The sequence below is a fragment of the Contarinia nasturtii genome, unplaced genomic scaffold (assembly GCF_009176525.2).
Source record: "Contarinia nasturtii isolate CC-2019 unplaced genomic scaffold, AAFC_CNas_1.1 Cnas_scaffold_2229, whole genome shotgun sequence".
Lineage (NCBI taxonomy): Eukaryota > Metazoa > Arthropoda > Insecta > Diptera > Cecidomyiidae > Contarinia > Contarinia nasturtii.
Window position 1 is genome coordinate 37,622 of NW_022199552.1, and position 16,363 is coordinate 53,984.

At 32.1% G+C, this 16,363-nt stretch overlaps 6 protein-coding genes across 8 annotated transcripts in view; 5 read left to right on the forward strand and 1 right to left on the reverse strand.

Annotated features, from left to right (window-relative positions):
• The window catches only part of LOC116348058, a 4,028-nt gene extending 974 nt beyond the window's left edge, over window positions 1–3,054 (forward strand). Inside the window, exons 4-9 of one of the 2 annotated variants that reach the window (XR_004201751.1) lie at window positions 824–909; window positions 977–1,162; window positions 2,213–2,259; window positions 2,343–2,431; window positions 2,510–2,598; window positions 2,665–3,051. Coding sequence is in view for 1 of the 2 variants with exons in the window: in XM_031778911.1 (XP_031634771.1) it covers window positions 2,510–2,598; window positions 2,665–2,807 (232 nt within the window). In the remaining variant the exon portion in view is untranslated. Of the gene's footprint in view, window positions 1–823; window positions 910–976; window positions 1,163–2,212; window positions 2,260–2,342; window positions 2,432–2,509; window positions 2,599–2,664 lie in introns of both variants that reach the window. The other variant, XM_031778911.1, reaches the window with a different exon arrangement.
• Window positions 3,055–4,341: 1,287 nt separating this feature from the next.
• On the forward strand, window positions 4,342–5,397 carry LOC116348060. Its single transcript, XM_031778914.1, has 5 exons — window positions 4,342–4,569; window positions 4,700–4,746; window positions 4,833–4,921; window positions 5,003–5,085; window positions 5,152–5,397. Exons 1-5 carry the CDS (start codon window positions 4,455–4,457, stop codon window positions 5,295–5,297), a joined length of 480 nt encoding a protein of 159 aa, XP_031634774.1. The 5' UTR covers window positions 4,342–4,454; the 3' UTR covers window positions 5,298–5,397.
• A 260-nt stretch (window positions 5,398–5,657) lies between these two features.
• Window positions 5,658–7,242, forward strand: LOC116348056. Its single transcript, XM_031778910.1, has 4 exons — window positions 5,658–6,420; window positions 6,529–6,602; window positions 6,679–6,838; window positions 6,904–7,242. Exons 1-4 carry the CDS (start codon window positions 6,285–6,287, stop codon window positions 7,047–7,049), a joined length of 516 nt encoding a protein of 171 aa, XP_031634770.1. The 5' UTR covers window positions 5,658–6,284; the 3' UTR covers window positions 7,050–7,242.
• Window positions 7,243–7,854: 612 nt separating this feature from the next.
• Window positions 7,855–9,217, forward strand: LOC116348073. The gene is made up of 4 exons (XM_031778934.1): window positions 7,855–8,444; window positions 8,527–8,573; window positions 8,677–8,803; window positions 8,870–9,217. Exons 1-4 carry the CDS (start codon window positions 8,288–8,290, stop codon window positions 8,995–8,997), a joined length of 459 nt encoding a protein of 152 aa, XP_031634794.1. The 5' UTR covers window positions 7,855–8,287; the 3' UTR covers window positions 8,998–9,217.
• Window positions 9,218–10,389: 1,172 nt separating this feature from the next.
• Window positions 10,390–11,346, reverse strand: LOC116348074 (cathepsin L-like). Of its 2 annotated transcripts, none has more exons than XM_031778936.1 (3): window positions 11,141–11,346; window positions 10,807–10,966; window positions 10,390–10,661 (listed from the first exon to the last, which is right to left on the reverse strand). In XM_031778936.1, the coding sequence occupies exons 1-3, from the start codon at window positions 11,225–11,227 to the stop codon at window positions 10,606–10,608; spliced, it is 303 nt and encodes a 100-aa protein (XP_031634796.1). In that variant the 5' UTR covers window positions 11,228–11,346; the 3' UTR covers window positions 10,390–10,605. The 2 variants fall into 2 exon arrangements, with proteins under 2 accessions (XP_031634796.1, XP_031634795.1); XM_031778935.1 differs by having other exon boundaries at window positions 10,792–10,966; window positions 11,141–11,345.
• Window positions 11,347–14,453: 3,107 nt separating this feature from the next.
• On the forward strand, window positions 14,454–15,658 carry LOC116348044. The gene is made up of 5 exons (XM_031778896.1): window positions 14,454–14,750; window positions 14,877–14,948; window positions 15,008–15,054; window positions 15,132–15,318; window positions 15,421–15,658. The coding sequence occupies exons 1-5, from the start codon at window positions 14,672–14,674 to the stop codon at window positions 15,561–15,563; spliced, it is 528 nt and encodes a 175-aa protein (XP_031634756.1). The 5' UTR covers window positions 14,454–14,671; the 3' UTR covers window positions 15,564–15,658.
• The last annotated feature ends 705 nt before the right edge of the window (window positions 15,659–16,363 follow it).

Genomic DNA, 16,363 nt, shown 5'->3' on the forward strand with positions numbered 1-16,363 from the left:
GTTTTTTCGATGTCCGAATGTATGTGCGTACCCTGTACGCTGTACGCAAAAATTTGTTAACACGATAACTTTCAAACGAGAAAAGTAAATCAAAATCTGACTTCACATGATGATTGGGAGTGCCGAGGAATTGAAAAAATTATATTTTGAGCGACTTTGGTTGAAAGAATAAAGTGTCATGTCTGGTGTAATGTCCATGGCCATCCATGGGAAAAATTCAATTTTTCTTCCAAAAGTGATATTTAATGTATTCCTAAACACTCAAAAATATGTATTGGGGGTATTTTGGGTATGAGAAAACCGAATATGACGTAAGTTTTGCGATACAATTCATTTTCGACACACTTTTCATACAAAAATTTTAAAAAAATTGATTTTTGTATGGAAGCCATGCCTGTATGATATCGTGATGAGCTGAAACTTTGCACAGGTTAATCTTTTCATACAAAAATAACATTTCGAGGGTTTAAAGAGATTTGAACGCATAATAGGGGTACCTCCCGAACAAAATTTTGGATTTTTCGCTCAAAAACGAAAATTTTGTATGGAAGGTACCACTCAATTGTATTGAAATTTCTCCAAACTTTCAGAATGTTAGCTTTTTGTGAAAAAAATAACATCTGCAAATTTTCGCATGATTATGATATCATACAGGCATTGAAAAGTCTATCGAAAATTATTTGTATCGCAAAACTAATGTCAGATTCAGTTTTCTCATGAATTCATATTTACGGTAAAAGATATGTAATAAATGCATGTTGTGGATCACAGTGCGGAAAAGTTCATCTTACGGATGTAAGACATTATATTTTTTTTATCATAGCGTATTGGCTCGATATTACGATTCGGATTATGTTCGTAGAAGACAAATTAGTTATTCCTACTTTGGATCGGCAGTTTTCATTCTTGGTGAGTGAGAAAATTTACAATTTTTCTTAAAGTTTCAATAATCACATTATATGTTCAATGTCTACAGTCTTGAGTGCCATTTATGACTACTTGGCACTTAAAATCTATTTACAGTTGGAAAAGTCCCGTGAATCAAATGGACAAAATATGGCAATGAAACCACCAACATATATACCGGCATTACTGACAGAAGCTGAAAATGTTTAAGTTTAGGGGATATCATCTATTCGTGAATGGGCAATATTTATTAGTTGTATGATAAAGTCATCATTTTAGTAAAATAATTCAAGCAATTCGCATGCAATTCGCAAAAAGTAGTCACTATTTGATACATACAAAACATACACATTTTGCGAATTTTCTCACGTTCATAGCGAATTGTTTTTTAAATCGCATTTCTACATGCCTACCGCTTACAAATCATTTCGCATAAAATTCGCAAAATATCGAATAATTCGCTATGTTCTGATCGAGATCCGAATCCCCTAGGTTTAATTACCCAATATTGTTTGATTACTCAGAGTGCCAAAAAAGTTGGGAAAAAAGATTTATTTTTTAAAATTGCTGTCGTCACACAATCGACATTTGTACAAAACGTAACTATTGAGGTACTGTTAAATTATAGCGGTAGCGTTGTCTACTCTCTGAATAAGGAGAATAAAAATGAATCATCAGCTGTGTTGTGTTTTGATTGTGTATTTCTACGCGAATGTATAATGCGTAATACTTGTGGATTACGCGCTAGGGTGCTTTTCAAAAAATCCACCTTCTTAGTCAGTCACGCTGATATAAAAACATATTTCAACTTGTAACATTTGAAATGGTAATTTCGTAAAATCACTTCGTGTTGTTTACGTTGTTTCTTTTCACAGATATCAATGTTTGACAAATACATATTTTCTCCACGTAACCATCTCTACATGGTCTACAAGGCAAAGTCTACAAAGCAAAGCTACATATCATATAATATAAAATATTTGTGTGTTTTTTTCAATTTTTTTTATTTATTATAAATTCTATTAATTATTTTCGTTATTATTATTGCAAAACTTATTCAATTTATACAATTTTGCAATTTTATTTGTAAGAAAAAAATATATTAGAACCTGGCGTGAAAGAGATGGCTTTTCTTAAATCGAGTCGCGTTCAAATACATTGTCAATATACAACGCAAGTGATACTCGAAAAAAACCCTCTGTAGTATTTTTTACTTACAAAAATGACCTCACAGTTGCGTTCTTGGAATTTTGTTCGCCAATTGGTGAAAATCTGTAAATATTTAACAAAAATGTCATATTTTCAGTGTACAATTTGATAGGCTGCAGCGTCTGGCTTGTTGGGATCGGAATGGTAAATTTGCACAAAAAAAAAACGTTTTTCTCTTCTTGATGTTTTAAATATTTAGTAAAAATGTAAATTAAATATTATTCCAGAACTTTCCATTACTGCTGCTACTCACATTATTTTGGTGGGCTATTCCGTTGTCGCTTTGGGCTATTTATATATCATTTAATTTACATAGGTAGATTCGCTGGAATTCTTATTGCAAGATTATTGAATGCACTTATGACTCCTAATTTTGGTCGATTTTTTTTTATAGCGTATTGTCTCGAGATTACGATTCGGATTATTATTTCTATGATAGACGAGAGGTTTACTCCTACTTTTGGTCTGCCCTTTTCATACTTGGTGAGTGGGAAAATCAACAATTTTATTTAAGTTTCGATAATCATATTTTCTGTTCAATTTCCACAGTTTTGAGTGCCATCTATGACTACTTGGTACTGAAAATTTATTTGCGGTTGAGAAATTCCCGTCAAACAAATGGACAGATTATCGCTTTGCATCCACCACCATTATACACCGGCATATACGCCGGCATTACTGACAAAATCTGAAAATGTTTAATTAGTCAGAGATTTATTTTTTTCGCTCAATAAGTGCCAACAAACTTTCAAATAAGTCAATAATAAATATAAATTTCGAATAAATTGCATATAAAACAGTTTTGCATCAATTTTTATTTGTTTTTCATGAGGCGTAGCTATCTTCTATGTACCGCTGATAAAATGTCTGACAGATTTCATTCTGGGAATTATACATCACATCAATGTTTACGAAGAATAAATATGATCATGTCGTTTATTACAGTCAGAATAAAAAATCTCTCTTTGCGAGATTAAAATGATATCAATTTGAATGCAGCAAAAAAAAATAAACAAAATTCTAAATAATAATGAAATAATGCGTAACATTTTGGATTATGTAAATGGATGTTTTGAAATTAAAAAAGTAAAAGTGCAGAATGCGTATAAAAAGACAAAAATGAATTCGAAACTGTGACGTACTATTTCGTTATAATTCTTGATTTAGTCGGAATTTCGTAATTTCGTGGATTTGTTTTTTCGTCGCTATTCCGAGAAAATCAAGAATTTGATGCGACACATATGTTATTTATAATATAAACAATGGATCGGTTTGTATGTCATGCATCGATGAATAGCTCTCGTTCTTTGTGCTCACGCAAATGATATTCAAAGTATTGGTTGCTCAGACTAAAAACCATATGAATTCAGCCCATTATGTGGCTGTGTGAAAGTCTTGTTAGTATGTTGAGTGCCATACAGCTATGTATATTGTATATGGAATCAACAGTTAATATAGCCTTAAAGGCAACAATCATTGAATGAATGTGAAGGTCATTGCGTGTGCCGCTTACAATATCATCATTGCGGCATCATCCGCAAAGTTCTATAATTCAACCGGTCTAATGCCATTCCTATATGATTTGATTTTGCGAACCATTTTTCTATACTCTTTTTTCTGAAATTGAAGTATGCGTCGCACGTATGGAGAATAAGATTGAATCATCAGCTATCTCTTATTTTGACTGAGCATTTTATATCGCGGTTGCGTGCTAGGGTGGTCACCAAAACATCAACTCTTACAGCCGCTCTGATATCAAGAAATACTTTCAACTCGCAACATTTGAAATGGTCATTTCGTAAAAATGATTTTCAAATCATGATTTTTCAATAAAATTGGTGCAATTTTATTATATTTTAAAATTTCATAATTTCGACACCAACACTGCCCAATTATTCCGCTCACTTAACATTTATTTAGCATTTTAACCAATGACAGGATGTGAAGACTTCAAGTCTCATTGAGCCGACGGTGGCGCCACCAATTTCAAAGGGGACGTCAATGTAATTTAACAACTCAAATCGAAACTAAACAGCGCGGCAATTTTAAAATTTGCTGTCATTTCCTCCCATTGATTTTAACACAACCAATTTATCCAACAATGTCCGGCAGGGGTTTGCGATAACGTCTAAATTGGTCCATATGTTTGAAGGACCACCCTATTTCACGCGCCTGCATAAATGAGTCTATTTTCATATTATCCAAGTCGCAGTATTTCGTCCGAAGTGTACAAAATAACAAGCTTTTTCAAAGTGTTCCCATCAATTGCCGATATTTCAAACGAATCCGCATAAAAAAAGAAATATTTGGATAAAAAAGTTTAATTTCAAAGAAGAAAAATGAAGATTCGTCCAGAAGTGTTAATTGGTTGGTTCGGTGTCGTTGTGAACATATTATCTTTAATCGTTTTCGAAGCAACTGGCCTTGCCGATGACACTATTGCAGGAACATTCGGTGAGTGTAGGAAAGAAACCCTCTGTAGTATTTTTAACTTAAAAAAATGACCTCACAATTTCGTTCTTGGACTTTTGTTCGCCAATTGGTGAAAATCTGTAAATATTCATCAAAAATTCCATACTTTCAGTGTACAATTTGATAGGCTGCATCGTTTGGCTTGTATTAATTGGATTAGTAAGTTGCACAAAAAAAAAAACGTTTTTTTTTTCTTCTTGATGTTTTAAATATTTAGTAAAAATGTAAATTAAATTTTGTTTCAGAACTTTCCATTACTGCTGCTACTTACATTATTTTGGTGGGCTGTTCCGTTGTCGCTTTGGGCTATTTATGTATCATTCGCTTTACATGGGTAAATTCACTGGAATTCTTATTGCAAAATTATTGAATTCCCTCATGACTCCTAACTTTTGTCAATTTTTTTTTATCATAGCTTATTGTCCCGAGAGTGGAGTTATTCGTATAGTGTTAGACGAAATAGTTACTCGTACTTTGGGTCTGCCCTGTTCATACTTGGTGAGTGAGAAAATTTACAATTTTTTTAAAGTTTTGATAATCACATTTTCTGTTCAATTTCCACAGTTTCGAGTGCAATTTTTGACTATTTGGCACTTAAAATCTTTTTACGGTTGAGAAAATCAAGTGAATCAAATGGACAAATTATCTCATTGAATCCGTACTATGCTGCATCCACACCAGCATTAATACCAAAGGCTGAAAACGCTTAATACCTCAAAGAGCCAAAGTTTTTTTGAAAAAAAAAGAAAGAAGATTCATTTCTGTGCATAATAATAAATGGCAGATGATGTAAGAAAAACGAAATATACTCTAACCATTTGATATGTAAATAAATTGCATATAAACAGTTGAATTTTTTTTTATTTAATGAAGCGTAGTTTCTATTTTCTATGTATTGCTGATACATTTCCGGAAATTCGACGCAAATAGAATTTTGCTCAGGAAAAAGAAATGTTATAAAAAAAAATTCAGCACAAATTTTTTTAATTTGGTATCGGTACCAATAACAACGTAAAAACGTATATATTCGCTGTGTATAAACAATGTATAATCGTCTGTATTCACAATTGGTGGGTATTCTCTTCTATCTACTTCTCATTTCTGTATGTTTACATTATTCTATAGAACGCTAAAGCGTGCGTAACGCCAGTGTTCAGTGTTCACAGACCGACAACAATTTGTTGCTGGTTTTTTAAATAGACAACAACGCAATAATGAAAGTCAAGCAAGCGTCTACCTCACAATCCACTATAAATGTATCCGGAACATTTTGCGTATGACGATCTGGAACAACAATGAATAGTTATTCTATTTGTATTGAAAATTATAACTGTGTTGGTATCGCAAGCAGCGATGTACACAATGTTGTCGGTAGATTGGCATCAGTGCGATGTAAAGCGTGTCGGCGTTAACTTTAGTATAGGAATTATGGCATTTTGATTTTCGATCTGACCTTTTAATCAAAACTGCCAACTTTTCGGTTGAAATAGATTATTTGGAATTGTAAAGCTGAGAACATATTTAATATTTCAACGAACCTTTCTTCCACTCAGGGATTAAAAGTGAAACATTAAAAAAACCGTGTACCTTTCAATTTATAATTTACGAACAAATGAGTGAACTTCGACGCTTTGTGAGTACAAACAAATTTAGCATGGTAATCGAATTGAAACCAAAAAATTAAGAAACATTTCGAAATGGATAATAATTATGTGTATACAAAATGGAAAGTTCCTGCCTATATCATTGGTGGCCTGGGAATATTACTCAGCATTGCTTTATACGCGGGGAGTTTGTACTGTAGTGCAGTAAACTTTGTATTCAGCTTTGATGGTGAGTTTCATTCAAAATATTCGAAGAAAATTGAAAATGTTTGGTGTTAGTTCCATTGTTTTTGGTGTTAAAATGTAAAAATTTCGGTTGAATTCAACTTTTTTTCAGATCATAGTCTTCTTAACATACTCGTGGCCGTGAATTTGATAGCAAACATTTCATGGACGTTCGGAGTTGGTTTAGTGAGTAAAATCATATATTCTCCTTGAATAATAAGTAAATGTAAAGTGATTTTTTTGCTTTTCAAATTAATTTTAGAACAATGAAGTGCTCATGATTGTGTTGCTAGGCTGGTCTGCTTTAATGTTTGCCGTTTGGTTGGGCATAGTGCTACTGTCTATTTTCATGTTATGCTTCGATGGGAAATTTGCCGAAGCGATGGCAATTTTTCGCAATGCTGGTGTACTTATTGGAACAGGTGGGTGGAAAAGGTATTTTTTGAAATCTAATGACTGATTTTCATTCTTAAAATTTATGTTTCAGCTTTCTTTGCGATAAGCTACATTCTCACTGTGATATGTTTCGGAAAAATCAGAAAAGCTATTAAGAGAAGCAGATCGGAAATTCCAAGTTTTGATGTTGCGTACATAGCAGCACCCACGAAATGTAGAGAATTCGATGTGTATTGAGGCTTGGGTTCGATTTCATTTCTGTAATAAAAAATAATAATGTAAATGAACACTGAAGAACTAAAAAAACTGCCAAGTTTAAAATGAACAAAAATAATATTAAAATAATTTATTCCTAAATTATTTAGAGAATAGAAGAAATTAGACTAGTGAGGAGTGTTTTGTAATAATAAAAACAAAATGAATTCAAATTGAAAAACCACAGTGTTTTGTTCATCAATCGCAGTAGTCAAAATAAATTCGATTTTTGAAAGACCAATAGAAAAAATCTGAATGTTCCTGTTTCGAATATTTCTTCTTCATTTTTTTCTTTAAAAAAAAAAAACTCTGGTTATGAGTTAATTATCACGTGCCGAGAACTCACATGTGTTGTGTATTGTTTCTTTATACAATGCCAATGTAAATAAAAGAAACAAATAAAACATTATCTATGCGTTATCGCATACAGTTTTGCCTACTTTCTGTCATCCAAACAATACAAAGCGTTTTAGAAATAATTTGGCAGCAAGCTCTCAGTCTACCAGATAAATAAAGTTTATTCAGTCTAGCAGATAGTGAGAGAAGGCACTACGAAAGCATTTCGTATGTACAATATAAATATTCAAGACCATGAGAGCGTGTCGGACGCCGGATGCCGGTTAATGTAAACTGCGGAAAGTGCTACAAAACCGCAAACCAAAACACATTCAATGCGTGCATATGCGAAAGCAAAAGGAGAACATCGTTCGATAAAAACATAAACGCAAGTGACGCTACACACATACACTCTATGTTTTGTTGCCTCAAAAGTATATCATGGATACAGTGTCGTGTTGGCTGTGAAAGATTCAAGTAGACGTAACAACTTCGAATTTCTTTTCAACGAATTAAAGTGCTTTTTTCAAGTGCTGTTGTCAAGTGAATTTTTTGTTACACATTTTTTTCAAATTTTAATTTATAAAGTCATTAAGAAAAACATTTTATCTTCAAAGTAATACAATCTCATTTAAAAATTGAAAAAAAAAAAAAAGACGTGATAACCCAACATTGAAATGACACATTGACGTGAAAGTAAATATCGATTTTTGTACCTCGAATCGCGCAATGAGTTTTGTAAATAAGACACGTTCATTTTCGGCTTCAAGTATACATTCATGACAAGAAAAACATATAAAATAATTCAGTAAACAACACAGTCGATAGTCGATACCAAAACAATAGCCAATAAAATCGTTACATCCAAAACCAAATTCCCAAAAATGGATCCCGAAAAGTGTTGTTGTAATTGGAAAGTGACCGGAATGATAATCGGTTGCATAGAAATTCTGCTCAGCTTTGGTTTGGGAACAATTTTTGGAGCAGGAAATCTGATTTTTGGTGAAGTTCAAATGTCCATCGTTATTTTTTTAATATGTTGTGAGTGGTGTATCTAATAAAGTCACAATCTGTCTTATAATTTATTTGAAAAACGAATTTCATTTTTGTTTTGTATTTCTAGTCATAAATATAGTAGCCAGCCTCATATGGTTTCGTGGGATCGCTTTGGTAATTTATTTTCAAAATTTGCTCGAAATACTTGCCTCTTACACTCTAGATGTGTGCGGAAAAGTAAAATGTCAGTCTAATGAATGAAACAATTTTATTACAGGAAGAAATTCGATTTTTACTCACATCAACCACTTGGTGGATAGTATCGATGTGTTTATGGTTACTTTGGATGATATTAGATAAAATATCCGGCGTTGAATTCGACGGCACTATACTTTTTGTAACAGGTGTGTTTAAAAAAAAGATTCGAATATTTGTGTCCACTAAAATGTGTGTTTTTTTCTGTCCTTTAGTATTAATTGTGACATCGCATTTGGCGGCCGCATTGTGTTTCACGAAATTAAAGGTGGTCATGCAAGGCGACAAATCGGAGAACTCATATGAACCGGCATTAAATGAAAATAAACAATTTGATGTTTAGCGCACTTCATGTATTCAATTATTTAATAATGCACAGGAAATTCGTGACTGACAACAAATATTTTAAGTGTGAAAATGTTGCCTTAAGTAGTGATTTTTAGATTACCAAGCTCAAATGTTATGTTTCAAGTAAGTTAGTTACAAAAATGGTTCTCTTGATGCCGAAGATAGCATATAAAATAAAATATATATTAGAAAAATGATCTAAGACTTGAACAAAATTGATTTTTTTAAAAAGTTATTTGTCATTGAATGATGCATGATTAACTATTTTTGTTAGTATACAAGTTTGAAAGATATATGAAATAATCGCAAAGTTCTAATGAAAAGAAGATGTTTTGAATGTCCTTACACACGTTTTGCGTATGAATTTTTTGCTGGTGCCTTTTCTTTAGAAATGAAGCGGTAAAACAACACCATGCACGTGGTGCATATTTATGGTATGAACAAAAGTGGAATACGAATAAAAGGAGAATGACAAATGTGCGCAGGTATGAAGCGTGTGCGAATGCTCGTTATCAAGTATCATACATGAAATGCATACCATTCAGTTGAGTTTTTCAAAGTGTGCTCATTTGTATGTTTCCTAAATTCGAAAAAGTGCTTCAAAGTCTGATGTTCAATGAGCAAATTTAATCTAAACACAAAATTGACAAAGAACAGAAAATACACAAATTTTTCCGTCAGAAGTCTGATTACACCCAAAAGATTATGTGTGAAGGGCCTTGTAAAAGAGTATTGTGCAAAACTTGCATTTGTTACATTCTCAACTATAATCAGTAATCAGTGAGAAATGTTATCATGCCTCATGTGTGACTAAAACTATTTCTAGTGCACATTAATGCAGAAATACTATTAAATGTAAGTTGTCTTTATAGATTAAGTGCATTGATTAATTGACTGATTGCCAAGTAAGGCAAGTATTTCAATAATTTTCTTGATTTGTTTAAATTTCCTGGCCAGATCTTTTTTACGTCCATCTGGGCCGGACTATACGGGCTAATTTTCTCTTAATCTCGGTCAAAATTATTGACAAAAAATACAAGAAAAAATCTTTTTTTAAACCAAAACAAAAAATGTGAAAATGTTCGAATTATTTTTCTCCTTCCACAGAAATAACTAATTTTTTAATTGTATGGTTTTTCAATAGTTGGTTTTTTTCTATCTAATTCGCGCAACTAGGCCGGTTGATTTTTCGTCCGAGTTTTGCCTTGAAAATCCGGTCAAACCCGGATGAATCAGGGCAATCTGGCCTATGGTGTTCTTTGGACTTGTGAGCTTCAATTTTTTGTATCTAGAGCAAATTGATCCGACCATTATTCAAGACGTTATGATTTTTACGGATATGAACGCGAATGGTGGCACTTTACATTAAAAGATGAACAAATCAAAGATACTTATTTTGATTTTGATATTGAATAGAAAAAAAATGTGTATTTGATGACAAAAGAATTAAAAATCGCTGAAAAAAACATCATATCGTGCTGCTGTTTTTCACTATCCACTTTTTTTCGAATGTAAATTAATCAAAACAATCAAATAATTTGTCGTTCGGAACTCGTTGACTCGCAATTTTAATTTGTGTAATCGGGATATCGGGTTGCCTTCCTTATCCATACATTTCACTGAATTCCTTCTGCGTTAAATCAGAGAAATCGTTTATACCTAGGGGAGAATCACAAAAGAAAAGAATAGAATTAATTTAAAATAATCGACAAAAAATCGAAAAAGAATCAATAACAATTATTAAATGATAGAAAGGCAATTTTTAAGTGAATTGCCTCTAGGTTTATACCCAAATAATATGTACTCTTTTTTTGAGCGTAAAGCTTATTATGATTCTCGACCATTTTTTTATTTTGCAAATAAATCTTGTGTCGTCGATTATCTTCAGCTGCGTTGCGATATTTCTTTCTATACTCAAGCTTGAACGCGGCCCAACCATCATCATCTTCATTATCTAACTCGCGCTAAAAGAGAAAATGAGATGCGCAAATTTATAATGAATACTTTTGTTATAAATCTGCTAATCTATGTTCGCACACTATCTGTTTGGTGCGAATAATTTTTGTGTTGATGATTGGTTCGTTTGCCTATTAGTACAAAAATGTTTTTGAAAAAGCTTTTATAAATAGAAATGTCACCTTCAAAATATCGACATTTCCGCCCGCTAACGTAACAGCGATCGCAACTGCAAACAGGACAACAAATATTATAGCGATATTCTTCATATCTTTCGAGAACTTTGAATTGGAGTGAAAATTTTAAAATTTATAAGAAAACTGCCTTTTTTATTTATCGGAGAAAAAAGTGTTGCTTGTCTGATGTTGAAATTTCAGATAAATCTATCCGTCGAACGTTTCCGTTTTTATATCTGAAAACAGCTCAAATTACGTAATTTTGATGATAACAATGTAATTTGCACGGAAAACGATTTCTTTTTATGAACAATTGTTATCATATTATTAAAATAACTCATTATACAGTTCAAATATTTACTAAAAACACCATTTCAACGTCATGCAAAATTGAGGTGGAGACTCCCAGCCAACCCTGACTTGCGTCATATGGGCTTCTGTGTTATTGTGCCGAACTCCGCTCAACGTGGCGCCATCTCTTTACACGAAGTTGAAGTAATAAAAGTTTTTGTGTATTTCTTAAGTTTGAGAGAAATCGCATATTCACATACATATTTAGTTGCGTTGAATTGTAATTTAATAACTGGTAATAAAAAATGTCAACGAAATCAAAGAGAAGAATTATAGAAGTCACAACAGTTATTATATACATATTTATGGTTTACTGCCGCCAATCTACGTCATATGAAACGCCTTTTTATTCGGTCTTCTCTTCATTACAAAAAAATAAAATAAAAATATACACACAGCGTAGAGCAATATTTCTTTCGACTTGAAATTTCGTAGCATTTAAAATTTGATTGCAAATTTCACTTAAAATTAATCGAGCACACTTAGCAATTTTTTTGATGAAAAAAATTTAATTTAATATGAAATCTCAAAACATAGCATCATACAAAATGACAATTTGTTTACATGCTCATCGTTGACAGCCGGTATATGCGATGACATAAACCAAAGTGAAATGCCCATGTATTTTTGCGAATAACATTGCTCTCATTGAATCACATGTTCAAAATTCTTAACGTTGATTCGTTCGCTTATGCGCACTGTGTATGTATGTAGAGACGCTCAATGTGAGCGATCAATATTGTTCAAATACATGTGCACTTCATTTCGGTTTTTGTCATTCTAATACTGTTCGTGTAGAAAAAAGTTCGTGTGAGTGACAACATTGATTGTTGTCATTCCACTGTTTTCTCTCTCTTTGTTTTTAGTTTATTTTATTTTATTCTATTGTATTTTAAATTCAATATCATTTTAAAAATTATTTATTACTTAAATGTTTTTAAAAAAAAAATGAACAATTTATTAAATTACAATTCAACGCAATTCAATGTGCGGTTTATCTCAAACTTGAGAAATACACAAAAAAATCTATTACTTAGACTTCGTGTAAAGAGATGGCGCCAGTAGTAGAGCTTTTGTCAAAAAGTCAAATGTAAGTAGGAGTTGCTCCCAGCTTAATGCTTTCCACAATCGAGCTGGTTGCTATGTAACTAACCAACAGCTAAATGAGCCAAATCTAATCGCATATTGTTGTATTACATACACACCAACCTAAGGGGAAAAATTACGTAAGCTATTATAAACTAAGTAAGCTGAAAATAGTAAACCATAAAAACGAACACAAAGAATTAATTAGAGGTATTGTTGCCAGGAACTTTTTTAAATAAATATTTTGTATGGATGTTTTAGTATGTGAAAAAGTCTGATCAATCACCTAATACTTGAAAAAACTCTTCTTTGATTGTTCTCAATGTGATGCAATACGGACGGAATACAAATTCAAACCCAATTAACGACGCTTTCATTCAGGCAAAATATTGCGTCACCTTTCCAGCTCCAAAAAAATCACAGAAAAATTTGATGTAGAGAACTAATTTTTTTTTGCATTTTTATGTTCCTCGAATTGAATATTCTCTTCAGAAGCCACATTTTGAACTTCACACATGTCTTCATTAACACATTCATAAATAAGTAATACCTCTATATTTGCGACTCGCAACATTGCTGCCGATAGCAGAATAAATAATCACCGTAGTCATACATTTTTGATTATTTTTCCATCGTTTTAATGCAAAACGTTCAAAATACTTTAAAACTTAAACCATTTTTCTAGATTAGAATTTATCCAAATGCTCGTTTGAAAAATAAATAAATATGCGTGGTGGCGACGCCCACGAATTCTTTATTTCAATAATAAAAAAACTCATATCAGTTTTACATTTGTTTTGTGTAGTGATCATAGTCGAATCAACTTTTTCAAAGCTTGTGGATTAATGAAGCTCTTAAACGGAATAAGAATGGAGACGCCACATAAATTCAATTGACATCTCAACACTGTCAACAGCGGATCAACGACACTCAAACGAAATTAAGTAGAATGTGAAAAAACTGTTGACTTTTACCTACAATACATGCAGTAATTTGTGGTCTTGAACAAAACATGAAACAGTTTGATTTGGGGTGAACGTATAGGCAACATGTATGATCATATTATGATCTTCATATCTTTACTTTGGCTTTCATTTACCTGTACTAAATACGTTGAACACTGTTTACTGCCTCAAAGCGTGATGTGCTACAGTGAACAAATGAATTATTTTCTTATTTAGCGTGATATCCAAATCACGAAAATTACCAAATTTTCAATTCTTCAGCTGATGATCACAAATCGAAAATATTTAAACAAATACCTTTCATTTCCATGAAATTTGTTTATTAATCTGATACTCCGAAATACTGTACAACAATTTACCAAATTGATTTAATTTTTACTCAACGTGATTAAATGCCACACTCCAGTCAGATATGCAAAAGAGTTTATTGTCGGGCCAAACTCAGATGCAAGAGACACTGCCAAATGTAAGGCCAATCAAAATCACCTTCGACATTTTCTATTGCCATCCAAATATAACAAATACAATGAAATTCAAACATGGTCATGAAGCAATAAATCTGAATAAATGTTATATACCTGAGTTGTTGCGAGTAAAAGTGAGAACAGGCAAAAGTGGGCGTAGCCAATGCCGCTAATTAAACTTAAGTCTTTGGCAACTTTATTAGTAAGTAATAAGAGCTCTTGGGCAAAAGAAATGTCTTCGGCAAAAGCCTAAGGTTTTGACAATATCTCAAAGTTCACCAAACACACTTCTTGCCAATATTGTAAGTAACCACAAGTTCAAATGCGCTATTCCCACTTTTATTCTCAGCGAATCATCTGTTTTTTTTTTGTCATTGTGTGCGGTCACAATTCATTGATATTTTTATAAATTTGCGTCGCAAAACTATGTATAAACGCGCAGTATAACTTAAGCTATAGACCAAAGAACAGTGTTTTGTATTCAAAGGCGTGAACCGGTTTTTATATTTCGTTTCAAATGAAAACAACTTATTGTGATTGATTAAAAAAATTGCGGTTATTTTAATCGGAGTTTTCAACGAATTTAAACAAATATTCTGCAAAAAAGACTCATTCCAAAAGATTGGGCACATAAAGTGAACATATTTTAATTCATTAAAATAGTGGCCAAAATGGAAAGAGATCGATGCAAATGGAAAATCATTGGAAATATCTTGGGTTCAGCTGGTGCTGTGGGGAGCATTGCTGCAGGTTTGTCATTTAATGTGATCTCCAAATCACGAAAATTACCAAATTTTCAATTTTTCTCAGCTTCTTCTTCTTCAGCTGATGATCACAAATCGAACATATTTTTAAACAAATGACTTTTATTTCCAGGAATGCTTCTGACAGCTTTGGCTTTGGGTTTTCATGAAAATGCAATAGCTTCCATTTTCATTCTAATGTCAAGTAAATCATTTCGATTTGAGATTTTGACGAATTTCTTAATAAATTTACCATAATTTCAGTATTGAATGCAACATCAAACATTGTATGGCTCTATGCAATTTACAACGTAAGTGCATCGAAATCAGTAGACTTAGATTGAGACTTTTTATTGTATTTTTCATTCCCAATTACTTCAATTTATAGCATAAAGTGCTGCATCTGCAAGTGATAATATTGTGGTGGATTGTTCCGTTGAGTCTATGGTTTTTATTGACGGTTATTTATTCGCTGGGGAAAATTGATGAATTATTAGACACCTTGGAAGACCAATATTACTTTAATCGAAAATCTTACAACAAAATGCTGAATATTATAATATTTAGTGGAATGGGTAATTATCAACGTTTTTTTTCGTTTGTCATTAAAAATGAATTACTATTGTGAACTAAAATAATTAATACATCAATTTTTTTTTCAATACAATATTTTTCAGTGTTCGGCATAGTTTTCTATAGTGTTGCTGTGACCAGTTACATTAAATTAAAGCACATTTTTCGTATACAAAGGGCACCAAATCGATTGCCCATCTCATTAAACCGATCAAATGCCAAATATATAGAATTAGAAACTTTATGAAATGTGAATATGCAACTAAGACTAATTTGAGATAGTAGTTTATCTTCAATGTTGAATGTTTCAATAAATTAAGGCATTTTTTTGCACACCTAAAATCTCTGTTATTGGATCGACTAAATATGATAACTGGATTTTTGCAGCTATGGTCAATCCATTTTTTAATAAAAAACTCTTCTTAATTCTGATTTGATTTTTTTATTTAAATTCGAAGTTTAGTTGACAAAGTCAATGAAAACACATTCAAGATCAGGAATATTTCATCAAAATAACAGAGAAATATACAAAGATGACGTCACCATTTGGACGATCATTTGAAGACATTCGCTACTTTAGACGGAAATTGACGTTGAAACTCGTTTTGAAAATTAAACAATTTCAATACAAAAATGTGACGCAGAATGAACAATGAACATTCAAACACACGGTATGTTTAAAACTCACACAGGTGGCTATAGAAGGCAAAACCAAATTCACGAAAAATCAAAAGAGACGAAAATAAAAAAAATTCGAAGAAGATGAGTCTTTTCATACTCATTGTTGTCTAAACTTACAAGAAATACAGTAATTAGTCTTTTGACCATGGATGAAGTCTTTCGATTTTCAAATGACTCATTTGAACTGACAACACATTTCCTTTTCATTCATTTTCCATAACCGTAAAATTGCAAGAGAATTCACATTACTTCCCACTGTCGGCAAATAAAATACAAAAAATGTAAAACTACTTGTGGAGAAAACAAAAAAAACAAACAAACAAACCAGATGCATGAATACATTTATCATTCAGAAGCGGTCAAATG

Excerpts from the sequence above, each read along its gene's own strand:
- LOC116348060 (XM_031778914.1), top strand. The coding sequence starts at position 4,455 with ATGAAGATTCGTCCAGAAGTGTTAATTGGTTGGTTCGGTGTCGTTGTG. Across the intron at positions 4,570-4,699 it reads CACTATTGCAGGAACATTCG|TGTACAATTTGATAGGCTGC; the intron begins GTGAGTGTAGGA and ends CCATACTTTCAG. Across the intron at positions 4,747-4,832 it reads GGCTTGTATTAATTGGATTA|AACTTTCCATTACTGCTGCT; the intron begins GTAAGTTGCACA and ends ATTTTGTTTCAG.
- LOC116348056 (XM_031778910.1), top strand. The coding sequence starts at position 6,285 with ATGGATAATAATTATGTGTATACAAAATGGAAAGTTCCTGCCTATATC. Across the intron at positions 6,603-6,678 it reads GGACGTTCGGAGTTGGTTTA|AACAATGAAGTGCTCATGAT; the intron begins GTGAGTAAAATC and ends AATTAATTTTAG. Across the intron at positions 6,839-6,903 it reads TGGTGTACTTATTGGAACAG|CTTTCTTTGCGATAAGCTAC; the intron begins GTGGGTGGAAAA and ends TTTATGTTTCAG.
- LOC116348073 (XM_031778934.1), top strand. The coding sequence starts at position 8,288 with ATGGATCCCGAAAAGTGTTGTTGTAATTGGAAAGTGACCGGAATGATA. Across the intron at positions 8,445-8,526 it reads CGTTATTTTTTTAATATGTT|TCATAAATATAGTAGCCAGC; the intron begins GTGAGTGGTGTA and ends TTGTATTTCTAG. Across the intron at positions 8,804-8,869 it reads CACTATACTTTTTGTAACAG|TATTAATTGTGACATCGCAT; the intron begins GTGTGTTTAAAA and ends TCTGTCCTTTAG.
- LOC116348074 (XM_031778935.1), bottom strand. The coding sequence starts at position 11,227 with ATGAAGAATATCGCTATAATATTTGTTGTCCTGTTTGCAGTTGCGATC. Across the intron at positions 10,967-11,140 it reads GAAATGTCGATATTTTGAAG|CGCGAGTTAGATAATGAAGA; the intron begins GTGACATTTCTA and ends TTTCTCTTTTAG. Across the intron at positions 10,662-10,791 it reads AAAGAGTACATATTATTTGG|GTATAAACGATTTCTCTGAT; the intron begins GTATAAACCTAG and ends ATTCTCCCCTAG.
- LOC116348044 (XM_031778896.1), top strand. The coding sequence starts at position 14,672 with ATGGAAAGAGATCGATGCAAATGGAAAATCATTGGAAATATCTTGGGT. Across the intron at positions 14,751-14,876 it reads TGTGGGGAGCATTGCTGCAG|GAATGCTTCTGACAGCTTTG; the intron begins GTTTGTCATTTA and ends TTTTATTTCCAG. Across the intron at positions 15,319-15,420 it reads TATAATATTTAGTGGAATGG|TGTTCGGCATAGTTTTCTAT; the intron begins GTAATTATCAAC and ends AATATTTTTCAG.